The sequence below is a fragment of the Mytilus californianus genome, unplaced genomic scaffold, assembly GCF_021869535.1.
Source record: "Mytilus californianus isolate M0D057914Y unplaced genomic scaffold, xbMytCali1.0.p SCAF_5, whole genome shotgun sequence".
NCBI classification, from domain to species: domain Eukaryota; kingdom Metazoa; phylum Mollusca; class Bivalvia; order Mytilida; family Mytilidae; genus Mytilus; species Mytilus californianus.
Genome location: NW_026262701.1, coordinates 96,419,692 through 96,437,102, shown reverse-complemented (window position 1 = coordinate 96,437,102; position 17,411 = coordinate 96,419,692). Strand labels below are relative to the sequence as shown.

At 32.2% G+C, this 17,411-nt stretch overlaps 1 protein-coding gene and 1 long non-coding RNA gene across 2 annotated transcripts in view; one reads left to right on the top strand and one right to left on the bottom strand.

The window, feature by feature from the left end:
* LOC127702820 (fibrocystin-L-like) overlaps positions 1 to 13,588 on the bottom strand; it is a 112,269-nt gene extending 98,681 nt beyond the window's left edge. The window contains exons 1-10 of the mRNA XM_052207120.1: positions 13,536 to 13,588; positions 13,331 to 13,439; positions 12,486 to 12,540; positions 10,998 to 11,097; positions 9,976 to 10,026; positions 4,627 to 4,703; positions 3,030 to 3,072; positions 1,754 to 1,926; positions 910 to 996; positions 123 to 403 (exon numbers count right to left, since the gene is read on the bottom strand). Coding sequence (XP_052063080.1) covers positions 123 to 403; positions 910 to 996; positions 1,754 to 1,926; positions 3,030 to 3,072; positions 4,627 to 4,703; positions 9,976 to 10,026; positions 10,998 to 11,097; positions 12,486 to 12,540; positions 13,331 to 13,439; positions 13,536 to 13,588 — 1,029 coding nt within the window. The remainder of the gene's footprint in view (positions 1 to 122; positions 404 to 909; positions 997 to 1,753; positions 1,927 to 3,029; positions 3,073 to 4,626; positions 4,704 to 9,975; positions 10,027 to 10,997; positions 11,098 to 12,485; positions 12,541 to 13,330; positions 13,440 to 13,535) is intronic.
* Positions 13,589 to 14,947: 1,359 nt separating this feature from the next.
* On the top strand, positions 14,948 to 15,727 carry LOC127700303 (uncharacterized). The gene is made up of 2 exons (XR_007981536.1): positions 14,948 to 15,037; positions 15,536 to 15,727. It is a non-coding gene; the product is annotated as an uncharacterized LOC127700303 (long non-coding RNA).
* Positions 15,728 to 17,411: the final 1,684 nt, after the last annotated feature.

The following is a 17,411-nucleotide window of genomic DNA, read 5'->3' as shown; positions in this document are numbered from 1 at the left end:
GACTGACAGCAAAGTCTATTATTTTCTACCCCTGAAATCATTGTTTTTTTTCCAGGACCACCCCCCTCCCTCCAAAGCGAAAATCAACAAAAAGAAACCCACACCAACAAATAAGCATTAACCTTTGATGCAGGATTTTTTGTGTCTGCAGCATTAGTAGTCAAATAAAGTCTGGCTCCACCATTTCCAAGGATATGAAATGTGTATTCTCCATCTTCAGGAGGTACAAAAAAACCCTTCACTCTGGAAACAAAATTATTTCCCTCATCCTCAAAAAAGAAATCATCAATATGACTAGTGCTATAATCAGCCTCTGATCCAGTTAATCCTGCTATAGTGGTTTCCAAATTAGCAAATGTGGAAGTTGTATCATTCCATCTTTCCCAAATAAGTCCTCGATTACCTAAAAAAAATTGAACTCTAATTAGAGGCTCCATGGATACTGTAACCTCACTTTTTTTTACAAATGCCTAATATGAAAGGACTGTCAGACATCATATTCATACATGTATGCATGAATATCATTTTTTTTTATAAAAATAAGGAATAGTCAGGTTATGACTGCCAACTATCCACCAGAACCAAAGGATGAGGATGAAAATATATATAAGTCTCTGGAAGAAAGTTAATAAATCTAATTTTTTCCTTTTATTTAATATATTTTTTGTTTTCTTCATAATTATTTCATTGCAGTAAAACATTTTTTTCTAGAAATCTTTGTAACAAATTCATACAATTTATAAAAAAAAAACCTTAAATTGATTAACTTCACAGAATGTTATAAAAAGATCACAAAATTAACCAAATGTTAAAAATTAATGAATAAAATTCCACTTTACCAATGAAAGAGTGAATATAAAACAACTAAACATTTCAAAACAAAAAGATTATGTGTGAAATGTTTCTTACCAGGATAAGCTGAAGATGAAGATTGTTCTGCTGTTACACACACAAAGCTGGAAGGAGTAACCTCCCCTTCTATTTCACACATTGTATCTACAAAAATAAACCAAATTGTAGAAGAATAAAATGACTTACAAGGGTCTTAATAAAATTTATGTTTCTTTATCAACACCATTCCAACAAACTAAATAAAAGTCCTCTAGGATGTTGTAGTTTTCAATTTTTATTTGACAAGCCTTCTTATACAGATCAATCAAATGGCACAGAATGACATTGACATTTAAAACTGATTGTTCTCAAGGCTAGCTGCATACAAATGAAAAAAAAAGTTTATACATTACAGTACATGACTGTTAAGCTGCTGACTAAATCTAAAGTCGTTCTGTTCAATAGTATTTGAGAAAATAGTGACAATATTTTTCAAAAGTAAATTCAACATATTAAAAAATTCTAAGTATCGGCAACAAGAAGGTGTGTGACAGATCAAATAAGTGCTAACATGCTACAATTCATCACTGTCAAGCTGCTGATTAACTATGAAATAATTCTGTTCAATAAAATTTGAGAAAAGTGAGACGAAAATGTTATTTTAAAATTCATTCAAAGTATAAGCAAACAGGAAGAATATGTTTGACAGATCCAAAAAATGCTCACATGCTACAAACTCATCCCTGTCAATTTGCTTACATCTGACCAAACTTTTCACCTTAATAATATTGCTTTGTTATGTGTAGTCTAAATGGTCAGACTTTACCTTCCGATAGTGGACACATACACATCATATTGATTGCGTTAGTACACACATGCTCCAGGTATCAACTTAAGTTTAAAACAATCAACACAAACTTGCCTCCAATTGTAACTTTAACATTCGTATCAAAATTGTTCCCTGTAACAGTTAATCTGAGTCCTCCCTCAGTACTTCCTAATGGTGGAGATACACCAGTTACCTCAGCATACGTCTGGATCATGTAGATCTCACCATTGCCTGATACACGAAGCAGATCCAGGTCTGGTAATGTTCTATAAAAATATACTTGAGAATTTATAGATAAAATATCTTATCTTTTAAACTACATATAAACAATGCCCTTCTATTTACATTCATTTAATTTCTATGATATTTTGTAAATAAATTGTATGATCCTAAAGTGAGCTGTATAGAAGTGACAGTAAAAACTAAATACAAGACATCTAATATCTCAGATGCATAATATTGATTAAGTGAAGCAGCTAAGATATACTCTAGTTATACTGCAAGTACAATTTAGAAGTTCCATTGGGGCTTGATTTTGAAACTGGTTTGAAATTATTGATTTAAAAAACCATAATAGCGTTGCTACCAAATTCTATTTTCTTATACTTTTTTCTGCATATACATGTACAACATAGCAAATTAAACCAAAATTGGTCAAATCTATATAATCCTTGGAACATAGTCTTAAAAAGAAAACTCAATTTTTTAAAGTTTTATGGTGCTCACTGGAGACAGCCAGTTAGATGCTTTGTTGACAAGCATTGCCCCTTATATAGTTTTGGAAGGGGATCTTAAAGGATTATTCTCAAAGCAGCTTAATAAAAATAAGGAGATGGGGTATGTTTGCAAATGAAACAATTTTCCACAATAGACCAAATGAAGAGGATGCAACAACTATAGGGAACTGTATGGCCTTCAACATTGAGCAAAATATGTAACACATAGGAAGCTTATAAAAGCCTCCTGCATGACAAAATTCACTGATATAAAAGCTTGTAATAAGTCAATCTAAAATACCATTAACAATTACAGCATTCAAAACCAACTGAATTCATAAAAAAATCAATCCATGAAGATCAACCTTCAAGGAACACTGCAGTCAAATTTTCTAGAAGTGGTTTCTGAGGAAAATGTGTAAACTCTGCCATCATTAATGATTTATACAAAGTGATGATCTATAACAGCTAATATGGCTAGTCCAAATAATTATCACGTCTTGAAAGGCTATTTCAATTTTTTGCTGTGACGCCTTCCTACAAAGTTTTAACAGCAAATAATTGATAGTCTTTCAAGACCTCATAATTATTTGGTCTACTTACATGACCCTGCTGTGACAAAGACGTAATTTACAGACATTATTATAACCTACCTTCCATAGGGACCATCAATTATAATACTGGCATTACTGTTACCTATAATACAAAACAAAAAATTATATGTTAAAGAGAAAGTTGTTAAGAAACAAAAAAATATATATAGTAACATCTATGGTGATTAAGTACAGTATCCATCAACTTAAAAGTACTGATAATATGCTTCATTACAGTTCTATAAGAGACAAACTTGTTCTACCCATTAATTTTGATTAGGGCCTATTTAGAAGCCATTTGATGCACTTTTAAAATAAATCACTTTCAAGTTTTCATTTTTTCCAGTTATGTGACCTTTTATAACATTAAGCTCTGTTCATTCCCAAGGTTGGCAAAAAAGCGGTCAATACTAGTATTGACCATGCCGGCGGTAAATACCGGGAAATACTGGCAAATACTGGCAAATACTGGTCAATACTGGCAAATACTGGTCAATTGAAATTTTGATAGGACTTTACTATAAAACTTGTCCCTACCTCAGGACAATTACTTGGTAAATGGATAGATATAGTCACAAGGCAGAAAGTCACTTATTTACTACATTGTACTACAATATACATGTAGGACAAAAATTCACAACTAATTAGTTCATGAACATGGTTTAATGAACATTTATCAAATATTAATTTAATCATACAACAGATATAGTCATTAACACCATGAAGTCAGTCACTCAAAAGAGACTATTTAACATCTATTTATATGTTATATATTTATTATAAAAAAAAATTTCCTGCATTAAGAAGGTTTTTATTATGCTGTTGAAAAGTCAGGAATTAATTCATTGTTTTAAACAATCTTCAGAAATCACTTTTATGACTTTTTTCCTGTTATGTCAACATTTATTAGGGGACAGTTGTTATAGTAATTAAACTTTTGACACCTGTTAGCCATATAATAGGTAAAGCTCTGATAATCTATATTGCTAGTCACTTGTAATTCTATTTACCTGTAAAATTCAAACCTTTTCAAGAAAAAAATTATCTTGATTTATACATGTTAAAATAACTGATATTTAGAGCTGCTCAATTTTATAATATACCAACAGTATGCAATATCATTACCCCCTAAGAACTAAATTAGTCATTTATAATGTTTTAATAATCAATAACATACCAATATCATTCATTTTTATAAACTAAATCATGCCAAAGGAATAAAGTTTTCCCCTCATCAACCATTTTTTTACTAGAATTGATAGATAAGTCAGTCAAAAGAAGCATGAAAATTTCAATTGACCAGTATTTGCCAGTATTGACCACTTGGGGAGTATTGTCCAGGGCGGTAAATACCACTGGTAAATACCGGGGGTGGTAAATACCGCCCAACCTTGTTCATTCCTGATGGTTTTATAGTGCAGTCAATTTCTTTTGGTTTAATCAAGTTCATCTGATTAATTAAGAAGTAAAATTATAATACTTCTGAAGGTTTTAGTGAGGTAATATCCAATCCCTATTCCCTACAATCTGCTTGCCCTATACACAGCCATTAAATATTTGAAGCTACCTTACAGAGCTGGTCTATCGTCATCTGACTAAGAATGATATTACCCTGTCCCATATGCACCTCCCCATATCCCTTGTGTAATCAACTCACCAATGAAGGTTCCAGTCATTTTACATTTCAAGCTGCCTGTAAGAGCTTGTCCACCATCATCTAATGTTATACCATAACTGTAAATAGTATAGCATATAATTATCTATTGTATTGTCTACATCATTTGATAAATGTTTTACTAGGTTACATGAGTTGAAAATGAAACAAGAGGCACAACTGTGTCTGTATCACTCACCTGGTGGAATAGCCTGTTTGACTATTATATGCACATACTGATTATTCTTTGTGTTGCTGATCACTTTTGCAATTCAAATATTTAACCTAGCTCCCATAATTTTTGAAATAACAGCCAAAACTGAAAAAAAACAAGTAATATTAACATTTCAAGGGCAATAACTTCAAAAACTGGTGGTCAAATTTTAAAAGTACATGGTGATCATTTTTGAATAATACACTTTAAACCTAGCTCCAAAAGATTTCAAAATATCAGTCATAAAAAATGTATATTTCAGGGGCAATAACTCCGAAACAGGTTGACATATTTTTCTAAAATTTTCAGAGCTAATAGATCTTGTTGTGTTGATCATTTTTGTAATTCACATTTTCATGATAACAGCCAACAACTGCAACAAGAGGCTCTCAAGAGCCTGAATCGCTCACCTGCATTTCAGAGGAGAAGATTTTTAAATGTTAGCAAACTTGATGAACAAATTGTGTAAAATTGTTTTTAAAGGGCAATAACTCCTTGAGGGGTCAATTGACAATTATGGTCATACTAACTTTTTTGTAGATCTTACTTTGCTGAACATTATTGCTGCTTACAGTTTATATATATCTATAATAATATAAAAAATAATAACAAAAAACTGCAAAATTTTGTTAAAACTACCAATTCCGTAGCAGCAACCCAACAATGGGTTGTTCGATTCGTCTGAAAATTTCAGGGCAGATAGATCTTGACCAATTAAACAATTTTACCCCTGTCACATTTGCTCTAAAAGATTTAGTTTTTGAGATATAAGCCAAAAACTGCATTTGACCCTTATGTTCTATATTTAGCCATGGCGGCCATGTTTGTCGATGGATACAAACTTCGGATACAATTTATAAACAAGATACCATAAGGAACATTTAGTTAAAGTTTGAAGGTAATTGGCCCAGTAGTTTCTGAGGAGAAGATTATTAAATGTTAGCAAACTTGATGAACAAATTGTGTAAAATTGTCTTTAAAGGGCAATAACTCCTTAAGGGGTCAATTGACAATTATGGTCATATTAACTTTTTTGTAGATCTTACTTTGCTGAACATTATTGCTGCTTACAGTTTATATAAATCTATAATAATATTCAAAGTAATAACAAATAAAATGCTCCGCAGGGCGCAGCTTGATACGACAGCGGAGGTCGAACCCTGAACAGTTAGGGCAAGTATGGACACAACATACAAGCTTGATACAGCTCTGAATTTGGATTGTGATTAAATATTTGACACAGCATAGGTTTCTGACACAGAATGAATGTGGTCTAAGAACTTAAAAATTTTAAATTGGACATTCACCTATTATGGTCCAATATCCAAAATCTAAATACATGGTTAGATTCAGCATATCAAAGAACCCCAAGAATTCAATTTTTGATGAAATCAAACAAAGTTTAATTTTGGACCCTTTTGACCTCAATGTGGAAAAAGTTGATAATGGGGCCCAAAAATCAAAAATCTAAATACATGGTTAGATTCAGCATATCAAAGAACCCCATATATTCAATTTATGTTGAAATCAAACAAAGTTTAATTTTGGACCCCGATTTGGACCAACTTGAAAACTGGGCCCATAATCAAAAATCTAAATACATGTTTAGATTCAGCATATCAAAGAACCTTAAGAATTCAATTTTTGTTAAAATCAAACTAAGTTTAATTTTGGACCCTTTGGACCTTAATGTAGACCAATTTGAAAACGGAACCAAAAATTAAGAATCTAAATACACGGTTAGATTCGGCATATCAAAGAACCCCAATAATTCAATTTTTGATGAAATCAAACAAAGTTTAATTTTGGACCCTTTGGACCTCAATGTGGACCAATTTAAAAACGCGGCCCAAAATCCAAAAACTTAATACACGGTTAGAATCAGCATATTAAAGAACCCCAAGAATTCAAGAATAAAACCCCATTGAAATTGGTCAAGAAATAAGCAATTTATACGAAGTATCTTCTTTTGCACAATACTGTGCAATTGAATATTTCTTGCTATTGCGCAATTGACAATTTCTTGCTATTGTGCAATATTGTGCTATTGGATATTTCTTGCTATTGCACAATACTGTGCAATTGAAGATTTCTTGCTATTGCGCAATACTGTGCAATTGAAGATTTCTTGCTATTGTGCAATACTGTGCAATTGAAAATTTCTTGCTTTTGCACAATACTTATTATATAATAATTTACACATCCTGTTTGATGTGTATCTCCTACCATATCATTATTATTTGCTTTTAAATATAAAACAGAAATAACCAACTTAAAATGGAAAATTTTAAAAGAAAAAAAAAGGAAAAAAAGGAAAAAAAGGAAAATCCCCCCCCCGCTAATTTTTTGAACCCCCTTATGACTCATCAACCTCAAACTCAATCCCAGCCTTCCCTTGGTGGTATGGTACCTTGCAGTACAATTTCAGAGAGATCCATACACTTGAACACAAGTTATTGTCTGGAAACTAGAAAAATGCTTATTTTTGGCCCCTTTTTGGCCCCTTATTCCTAAACGTTTTGGGCAATTACCCCCAAACTCAATTCCAGCTTTCCCTTTGTGATATGGAACCTTGTAGTACAATTTCAGAAAGATCCATACACTTACACACAAGTTATTATCATGAAACTAGAAAAATGCTTGTTTTTTGCCCCTTTTTTGGCCCCTAATTCCTAATATTTTGAGGCAATTACCCCCAAAATCAATCCCAGCATTCCCTGTGTGATATGGAACCTTGTGGTACAATTTCAGAGAGATCCATACACTTGAACACAAGTTATTGTCTGGAAACTAGAAAAATGCTTATTTTTGGCCCCTTTTAGACCCTTATTCCTAAACGTTTTGGGCAATTACCCCCAAACTCAATTCCAGCTTTCCCTTTGTGATATGGAACCTTGTAGTACAATTTCAGAAAGATCCATACACTTACACACAAGTTATTGTCATGAAACTAGAAAAATGCTTGTTTTTTGCCCCTTTTTTGGCCCCTAATTCCTAATATTTTGAGGCAATTACCCCCATAATCAATCCCAGCATTCCCTGTGTGATATGGAACCTTGTGGTACAATGTCAGAGAGATCCATACACTAACACACAAGTTATGTCTGGAAGTTACAAAAATGCTTATTTTTGGCCCCTAATTCCTTAACTGTTGGTACCATAACCCCCAAAATCAATCCCAACCTTCCTTTTGTGGTATTGAACCTTATGGTAAAATTTCATAGAGATCCATTCACTTAAACTAAAGTTAGAGTGCGAAAACCAATGTGTCTTCGGACGACGACGACGCCAACGTCATACCAATATACGACCGCAAAAATTTTTTGCGGTCGTATAAAAACTGCAAAATTTTGTTAAAACTACCAATTCGGTGGCAGCAACCCAACAATGGGTTGTTCGATTCGTCCGAAAATTTCAGAGCTGATAGATCTTGACCAATTGAACAATTTTACCCCCGTGTCAGATTTGCTCTAAAAGCTTTAGTTTTTGAGATATAAGCCAAAAACTGCATTGACCCCTATGTTCTATTTTTAGCCATGGCGGCCATGTTTGTCGATGGATCAAAACTTCGGATACAATTTATAAACTAGATACCCTAAGGAACATTTAGTTAAAGTTTGAAGGTATTTGGCCCAGTAGTTTCAGAGGAGAAGATTTTTGAAATAGTTTACAACGACAGACGACGATGACGATGACAGACGACGGACGATGACGGAAGCCAAGTGATAGCATAAGCTTACATGGGGCCCTTTGGGCCCCGGTGAGCTAAAAATGGATATTCCAGGGGCAATATCTCCATAAATAAACAGGATGACAGATTTTTCTCCCATTTTCAGGGTAGATACATCTTTTCTAGCTGGTCCTTTTTATAGTTTTCACATTTAACCTAGATCTTATAATTTTCATGATAACAGCAAACAATTGCTAAAAATCAAAAAAAATAAAATCAATAAATCAACATTTCAAGGGCAATAAGTCTAAACCAAGTAGTTTTTTATTTTATTTTCAGGGTAGATATATTTTGTTGTGCTGATTATTTTTGCAAATTACACTTTTAACCTAGCTCCTGTAGTTTAAAAGAAAACAAGTTAAAAACTGTGAAAATTGATAAAAAAAAGACCTTACATTTCAGGGACAATAACTGCATTAAGGGTCTTCAGATTTTTCTGAATTATTTTAGAAATATTTCAGGTAGATAGAACTTGCAATGCTGCTCATATTTGCATTTTTCATTTTAAACCTGGCATAAAAAAACTTAAGGGACAATGACTCCAGAAAGGGAAGACAGATTTTCCTTGGATTTTCAGGGTTTTTACCCTGTTATTTTTTCTCTAATTGCTATAGTTTTCGAGATATAAGCCAAAACTGTAGTTTGACCCCTATGTTCTACATTCACAACCACTCTAATGATACATTTGTGTCTTTTATCAACAAATGTCAGTTGACTAAATTGTGGTCACATTTTATGTTTATTTTAGCATGTCTTGTTCACTCTTTCTGAACAAAACTTCATGACATTAGATCATGGAAGTAATATATATCGTAACAACATGTAAATATGAACAAGTATGCCATAATTAAACATTGGTATACATTATGTACTATGCATTATAAAACATCAAGATGACCATAAAATTTTCTATAGCCAAAATTTGCACTCTTGAAACAGGTGCACTATGCATGCTAGATGAAGTAGTTGAACAAGTAATTAACTTGTAATTTCACTTAAAAAAATATTCTGCTTATATCAGAAAAACAAGACAGGAACATTTTATGAAGTAAGCTAAACTATCTGATGGACAATATGAGTTTTCTCAATGCTGAGTACACTTGTGTTTATAATTGTCATTTTATGTTGCCACTGTAAGAAAATTAAGCTGTGAAACATCTTAATATTTATCTGGTATAGATGTATTAAAATGGTTAGAAATGTTTCAGAGCAAAAATGTAAATTTTCTGCATATTCGTGACTTAAAATCAACAGAGAAACAACTAAATTTTTTGTAGTTAAATTCTGCACAAATTCATTACTGAATTTTTTTTTCAATCATTTCAAATTTTCAATTTCTTATATCCCAAAGTGCACAGCAGTATATCCAAATAATTAATTCTTCACAACTGTTTCCATTGTTACTTACAACACATCATTTGGTTTCTTTAATTCACACAACTGGAAGGCTGCATAAACTCTAAATAAAAAAAAAAAACGACAGAATATCAATACTTATTTCTTTTAATTTTATGTAACTAAATTACAAAAATGTGCTTTACATTGCATATACAGTTTTATAACAATTTTGACTCAATATCTTCTTGTGTTAAGTCTAGATTCAATTTTTATTTTTATTTCCTCCTTCTTTGTCCTAGCCAAATACATCTGTTCTAATGATGAATGGATGGATTAGTGTTCAATGTTCAGTGGCAAATATCACATGCATATCAGGACAGGTTAATGTGATATGAATATGAACCCTGCTACAAGTTTGTATACTAGACCTACACACCAAGCTGGATTGTTAACATGCTAGTTCACAAGGAACAGTTATCATGGTGATATTTCATCCTACTCAGGCATAATATTCAGACTCTGAACCAACTAGTCTTTGATCTTTCTCCTTAATGCTGCATGCGTAGTAGTGAAGCAATAAATACCAATGTGATGTGACCAGGCCTGGTATCAAACTCATGACTCGAGTATTGAAGGCAAGAACACTACCACATGAATGACTCTCTCCTAATGAAAATTTTTAATTCTGTATGGATTTTCTGTAATTGGTTAATGGTGGAAAAGTATCTACCTGGATTAAATCTTATTTAACGATATATCAAGGTAACTAACCTCATAAAAGAGTTTTAGTTGTCAGAACTTGATAACAACAATAATATTCTCAGACTGAACGATGTTTTTGTGTTTTAAAAAACATGACTTAGTGTACGCATTCAAACACTACCTCTTGGGAAAACTTACAATTTTTTATTGCCCTGTTGGTATACCTTCAATTTGAATTCTCCCTGATGTGTAGCAAAATTAAAAACATACCTAATAAATAGAGAGCCTTCCCTGGGTCCAATGTACTATATATGTCTTCATGGAACAGCCCTTATGTAAATTTATTATCATTTAATTTTTAAAAATCTAGTCTAATATTGGTGTTCTTACCTTAGTATAGGATCACTGATGCTATTAGTTATTGCCGAACTGATAATGTTACTGCCAAATACTGCTGACATTATTTTACCTCTTAATTCAATAACTTCACCTGAAATCATATTAGTTTTGCTAGATGACTATCATTTTAAGTGTTACCAAGTCATTTTGCAAGTGGTTATCAGAATAATAAAAAAAAATTACATAATGGAGAAAATGACCAGTAGCTAGGCTAAATAAACAACAAAAACTGACTTGTGTGTGTTTTATAAAGACAAATCAGGTATGTTTACTATGCTTCACTATAAGGAGATTGATTCATTTTCAATATTCATAAACAGTCAGGGGACTTACTTACATGAGTGATTTTCTAAATCACTGATTCAAATACATTATGACCATAAAGGTTGGAAGTAAGAGTTGTCTTTCTTTAATAATCACCTATTTAAGTAGTACAAATTAATCACTAGACTAAGTGATTTAATTTTATTGTAGCTTTAAATATAGAATACTAATGATCAAGGGACTAATTATGTTGCTAAAATTATCAGAACCAAAATCTGTGTTGATAGGATAACCGGGTCATGTCAGGTGATGACCTTGTACTAAATCTAGGATAATGACATGAGTCCAAAGCCTGTACTTTCTGCAAAATCAGTAGAGCGTAACCAAACATTAACTAGATCTGTAACTCATCATAGTAGACTCACATACTACAAATCAGCTGAATATGAGAAGGCGTTAAGATAAAAAGTTTGTATAACAGTTTGTTTCTGAATGACACAATGACAGATGACACAATGACAGATATTAAAGGGCCATAAAAATGCCTGAATATTAGTAAGATTAGGCACACTTAGCAGTTGACTGTTTAGTACCGTATCAGTGTCATTTTAAAAAGTGATACATCAAGCCAATCACTGTAAGAGCATGCACAGTTGGGGATTGATTATAAAAAAGAAGATGTGGTATGATTGCCAATGAGACAACTCTTCACAAGAGACCAAATGACACAGAAATTAACAACTATAGGTCACTGTACAGCCTTCAACAATGAGAAAAGCCCATACCGCTTCGTCAGCTATAAAAGGCCCCGAAATGATTGTTTGCTTTAAGTCCAATGGCAAATATTTAACATGTTTAATGTCTATTTACGCTGGAAGCTATTAACTTTGATGATGAAATTATCATGGTCATGTCTTAAAAAGTAGACCCTCTTTAACATGTTTAACAAAATGAGCATGTTAGAGGGGAACATGGCTGCATAATTTAACTATTTAAAATGAGTTGTTATACTCAAATAGGATACTGGTATGATGTTGGAAATTTAAGGTAATAGGAATATCCAAAATAGCTCTATAATAAAGGTGTTACTTGAGCCACATGTGTGTGTTCATGTTCATGCCAGTTTTATATTTTATTGTTGAATCAAGCATTTAAGTGGATGATTTGTGACTTTGATTTAGTGTCTGCCCAATTACATACAGGTGTTGTACTTACCTGGTGGAGCTGACTGCCTCATCTGTGTAATTGTTGGAGTGTTGTTAATGTGATACTAAAAACACAAAGTTAAAAAGTGTTAAACAAATTACATCTTCTTTAAATTTGTGTGAACTTATCAAGTACTTTTTTTGCTGTGAATATATATAGCTATGAAAAAATGATGAACTGATGAATATCAACAAATTACAAACAAAATTGTAAAAAGGTCTAGTTTTACTGACAACAAGCAAAATAGTTTCTTGGAGCATAATCTATGTAAAAATATCATGCTGAAATATTTCAGATAAAAGTAACGCCACACATTTATCAAACAACTACTGATTAGGGCTATTTGAATCATCACCTTCTGTGTGTTGATTTCTGGAGTAAATTGTAAACATTCTGTCTTCAAAACCCCAACATAATGTTATACTTATTGATCTTCAATACGAAACAATATTTGTACTGCTTTTGTGGGGCAAATTTTGTTTAAAATCAGGTGAATTCTAATTTGATAAACTCTGCATCCAAATAATTCCAAGAAAAACATTGATTCTTCTATTTCGACATTATCAATTATCAGGTGAAAAAAGTTTCCGCATCCTTTTAAAACCCAACACGTTTATAAAAGGAGATGTTGGGTATATGTCAATAAGGCCATGTAATAAAACAATACTTGTGTTTCCACTAATCCTACCTACTCTGATTTTTAGTGCTTACCCTAAAGATTTGTCAAATATTGAACAAGCTCTATCAATTGTTTTTCAGCATGCCAAAGGAAACACAGGTATCATTTGTTTCAGCCTAAGGCAGCAACCCAATGAGAAAAAAAACCAAAATAATATTCTATTTTAAATACTTACTCTAAATTTACAGCTTGGGTGTGTTGGATTACCACCACAGAGGAATTCTGGTGGAACGTCCTCTCCATCCACCTTAACTTTGACATAATAATCTCCTGATTTTGCTGGTCTGAAAATATCAATTCATAATAATTTTTTGTTACTTAATGCAGAAACTTCTGCTTTCCTTTCATTTTTTTAAATTTTAATTGGGGCTTGAATTTACATTGATGGCTCTTTTGCTAAATGTTTTACCTGGAGCGATATGCTCTGGATCATAAAAAAGCTTCTGTCCAAATACAAATAATGTTATCAAATTTTTTTTTGAATTTAATATATCAATATTATATTTTTATTTAAAACAAGAGGCTCTAAAGAGCCTGAATCGCTCACCTGTATTTCAGAGGAGAAGATTTTTAAATGTTAGCAAACTTGATGAACAAATTGTGTAAACTTGTCTTTAAACGGCAATAACTCCTTAAAGGATCAATTGACAATTTTGGTCATAATAACTTTTTTGTAGATCTTACTTTGCTGAACATTATTGCTGCTTACAGTTTATATATATCTATAATAATATTCAAAATAATAACAAAAAACTGCAAAATTTTGCTAAAACTACCAATTCGGTGGCAGCAACCCAACAATGGGTTGTTCGATTCGTCTGATAATTTCAGGGCCGATGGATCTTGACCAATTAAACAATTTTACCCCATGTCACATTTGCTCTAAAAGATTTAGTTCTTGAGATATAAGCCAAAAACTGCATTTGACCCTTATGTTCTATTTTTAGCCATGGCAGCCATGTTTGTCGATGGATACAAACTTCGGATACAATTTATAAACAAGATACCCTAAGGAACATTTAGTTAAAGTTTGAAGGTAATTGGCCCAGTAGTTTCAGAGGAGAAGATTTTTAAATGTTAGCAAACTTGATGAACAAATTGTGTAAAATTGTCTTTAAAGGGCAATAACTCCTTAAGGGGTCAATTGACAATTATGGTCATATTAACTTTTTTGTAGATCTTACTTTGCTGAACATTATTGCTGCTTACAGTTTATATATATCTATAATAATATTCAAAATAATAACAAACTGCAAAATTTTGTTAAAACTACCAATTCGGTGGCAACAACCCAACAATGGGTTGTTCGATTCGTCTGAAAATTTCAGAGCTGATAGATCTTGACCAATTGAACAATTTTACCCCATGTCAGATTTGCTCTAAAAGGTTTAGTTTTTGAGATATAAGCCAAAAACTGCATTTGACCCCTATGTTCTATTTTTAGCCATGGCGGCCATGTTTGTTGATGGATCAAGACTTCGGATACAACTTATAAACTAGATACCCTAAGGAACATTTAATAAAGTTTGAAGGTAATTGGCCCAGTAGTTTCAGAGGAGAAGATTTTTAAATGTTAGCAAACTTGATGAACAAATTGTGTAAAATTGTCTTTAAAGGGCAATAACTCCTTAAGGGGTCAATTGACAATTATGGTCATATTAACTTTTTTGTAGATCTTACTTTGCTGAACATTATTGCTGCTTACAGTTTATATATATCTATAATAATATTCAAAATAATAACAAACTGCAAAATTTTGTTAAAACTACCAATTCGGTGGCAACAACCCAACAATGGGTTGTTCGATTCGTCTGAAAATTTCAGAGCTGATAGATCTTGACCAATTGAACAATTTTACCCCATGTCAGATTTGCTCTAAAAGGTTTAGTTTTTGAGATATAAGCCAAAAACTGCATTTGACCCCTATGTTCTATTTTTAGCCATGGCGGCCATGTTTGTTGATGGATCAAGACTTCGGATACAACTTATAAACTAGATACCCTAAGGAACATTTAATAAAGTTTGAAGGTAATTGGCCCAGTAGTTTCAGAGGAGAAGATTTTTAAATGTTAGCAAACTTGATGAACAAATTGTTTAAAATTGTCTTTAAAGGGCAATAACTCCTTAAGGGGTCAATTGACAATTATGGTCATATTAACTTTTTTGTAGATCTTACTTTGCTGAACATTATTGCTGCTTACAGTTTATATATATCTATAATAATATTCAAAATAATAACAAAAAACTGCAAAATTTTGTTAAAACTACCAATTCGGTCGCAGCAACCCAACAATGGGTTGTTCAATTCGTCTGAAAATTTCAGAGCTGATAGATCTTGACCAATTGAACAATTTTACCCATGTCAGATTTGCTCTAAAAGCTTTAGTTTTTGAGATATAAGCCAAAAACTGCATTTGACCCCTATGTTCTATTTTTAGCCATGGCGGCCATGTTTGTTGATGGATCAAAACTTTGGATACAATTTATAAACAAGATACCCTAAGGAACATTTAGTTAAAGTTTGAAGGTATTTGGCCAAGTAGTTTCAGAGGAGAAGATTTTTTAAATAGTTTATGACGACGACGACAGACGACGGACGCCAAGTGATGGCATAAGCTCATATGGGGCCCTTCGGGCCCCGGTGAGCTAAAAAGGCAATATTAAGTAATATAACAATGGGTAGACATTTATCTTTTTATCTAATCATATGAATGATGACATGTATCCAAATAAGTTAAATCACCTGAGACAACTTAAGAAATAATTCTATTATTACATTTGTCGATATTTTACACTAAGCGTTAGCGAGGTGTAAAATATGGCCAAATATAATGACTACAAATGTTAAAATGAGCATAGAGCATGACATGAAGGAATTATTTCGATTCTAATAGGACAAATGCAGTATTTTTTTTAGGGCGAAGTGTACGAAAGTACCTTAGAAAAGTTTGGCTGTTCCCGTTTCTTCCCTATGAAGTATGTACATTACATTTTCATATTTAATAAGTTTAAAAACTAATAGCAGGGTGAATATATGTTGATTAAATAACAATATATAATAAAATTTTATGTAAGCAGCTAAAATGTATATATTTTATAAGGGTAAAAATGAAAATAACGAAAATGGAAACAGTAAGTTTGTGCGCATGTGTCAAACGTATTTTGTGCTAATTAGAACACGGCTTTGTTCATCAGTCAGAGCTCAGACATAAATAAGTCTAAATCTGCTTTTGACTCATAGAGGTCTAAATTTGAAGGTTTCAAGATTTGTCTCCCTTTAATTTAAGACAAATTATAACTTCAATAAGTCAATTAGTGTTAAGCAAGAAATATTTCACCTAAATTAAAGAGTTGCAAATATTGACTCCTACAAGTCAATAAGTTACCAAAATTGGCCAACTTCAAGACCCATGCATATTTATAAAAAGGTCATGCATCTACATGAAATTATGACAACATTGAAAGACAATGCTTTGTCTTCTAAGGAAAAATATGCATGAGAGTCTAAAAAATCGGAGATAATGTTTATTTACTTTACCATGCAACCATCTGTAATCACACAAAATGAGGAAAATAATCTATGCTAAGTAAAAATGTTCAATTAGATAATTAAATATTGATAGCTCAGGTCATTGTGAACTCTCACACAGGTTTATGATGTCATAGGTGGTGCACTTTGGCCACTAATTAAAATTAAGTCTTTTCATAAACATAAATAGACCTCAACAAGTCTGTCATTTTCTGACTTAAATAAGTCTGAAAATGAAAGTACATTTTTATAATAAATACATTTTATGACTTATGTAAGTCAAAAACAAAAATCGACTTGTTTATGTCTGAGCTCTGACTGTTCATGTTGTTTACAAAGTGTAATAAGGACGTCATATTAGAATATGTTATAGTTGTCTTAGTTACCACATATGATCACATATTGTATGTCTGATAGCTAGTAAATATATATATGGGTTCATATTTTCGCATGAATAAATATATAAATCGAGGTCTGACGTCTGTACCCAAATTTGTATGCTGAGACACCCTATCGATGACTTAATCCCATAGTTAACAAATATAGACAATATAGTTGATATATAGACAAATGTATCATGATCAGAAATTCATTAGTGGGAATAATTGCATAATATTGAGGGGGGGGGGGGGGAGGGGGCAATAGGGGGTCAGTTATTAAAAATGTTAACAACACCTAGATTTTGGCAAACACATTTAACAACAAATATAAAATGCTGATAACAGTT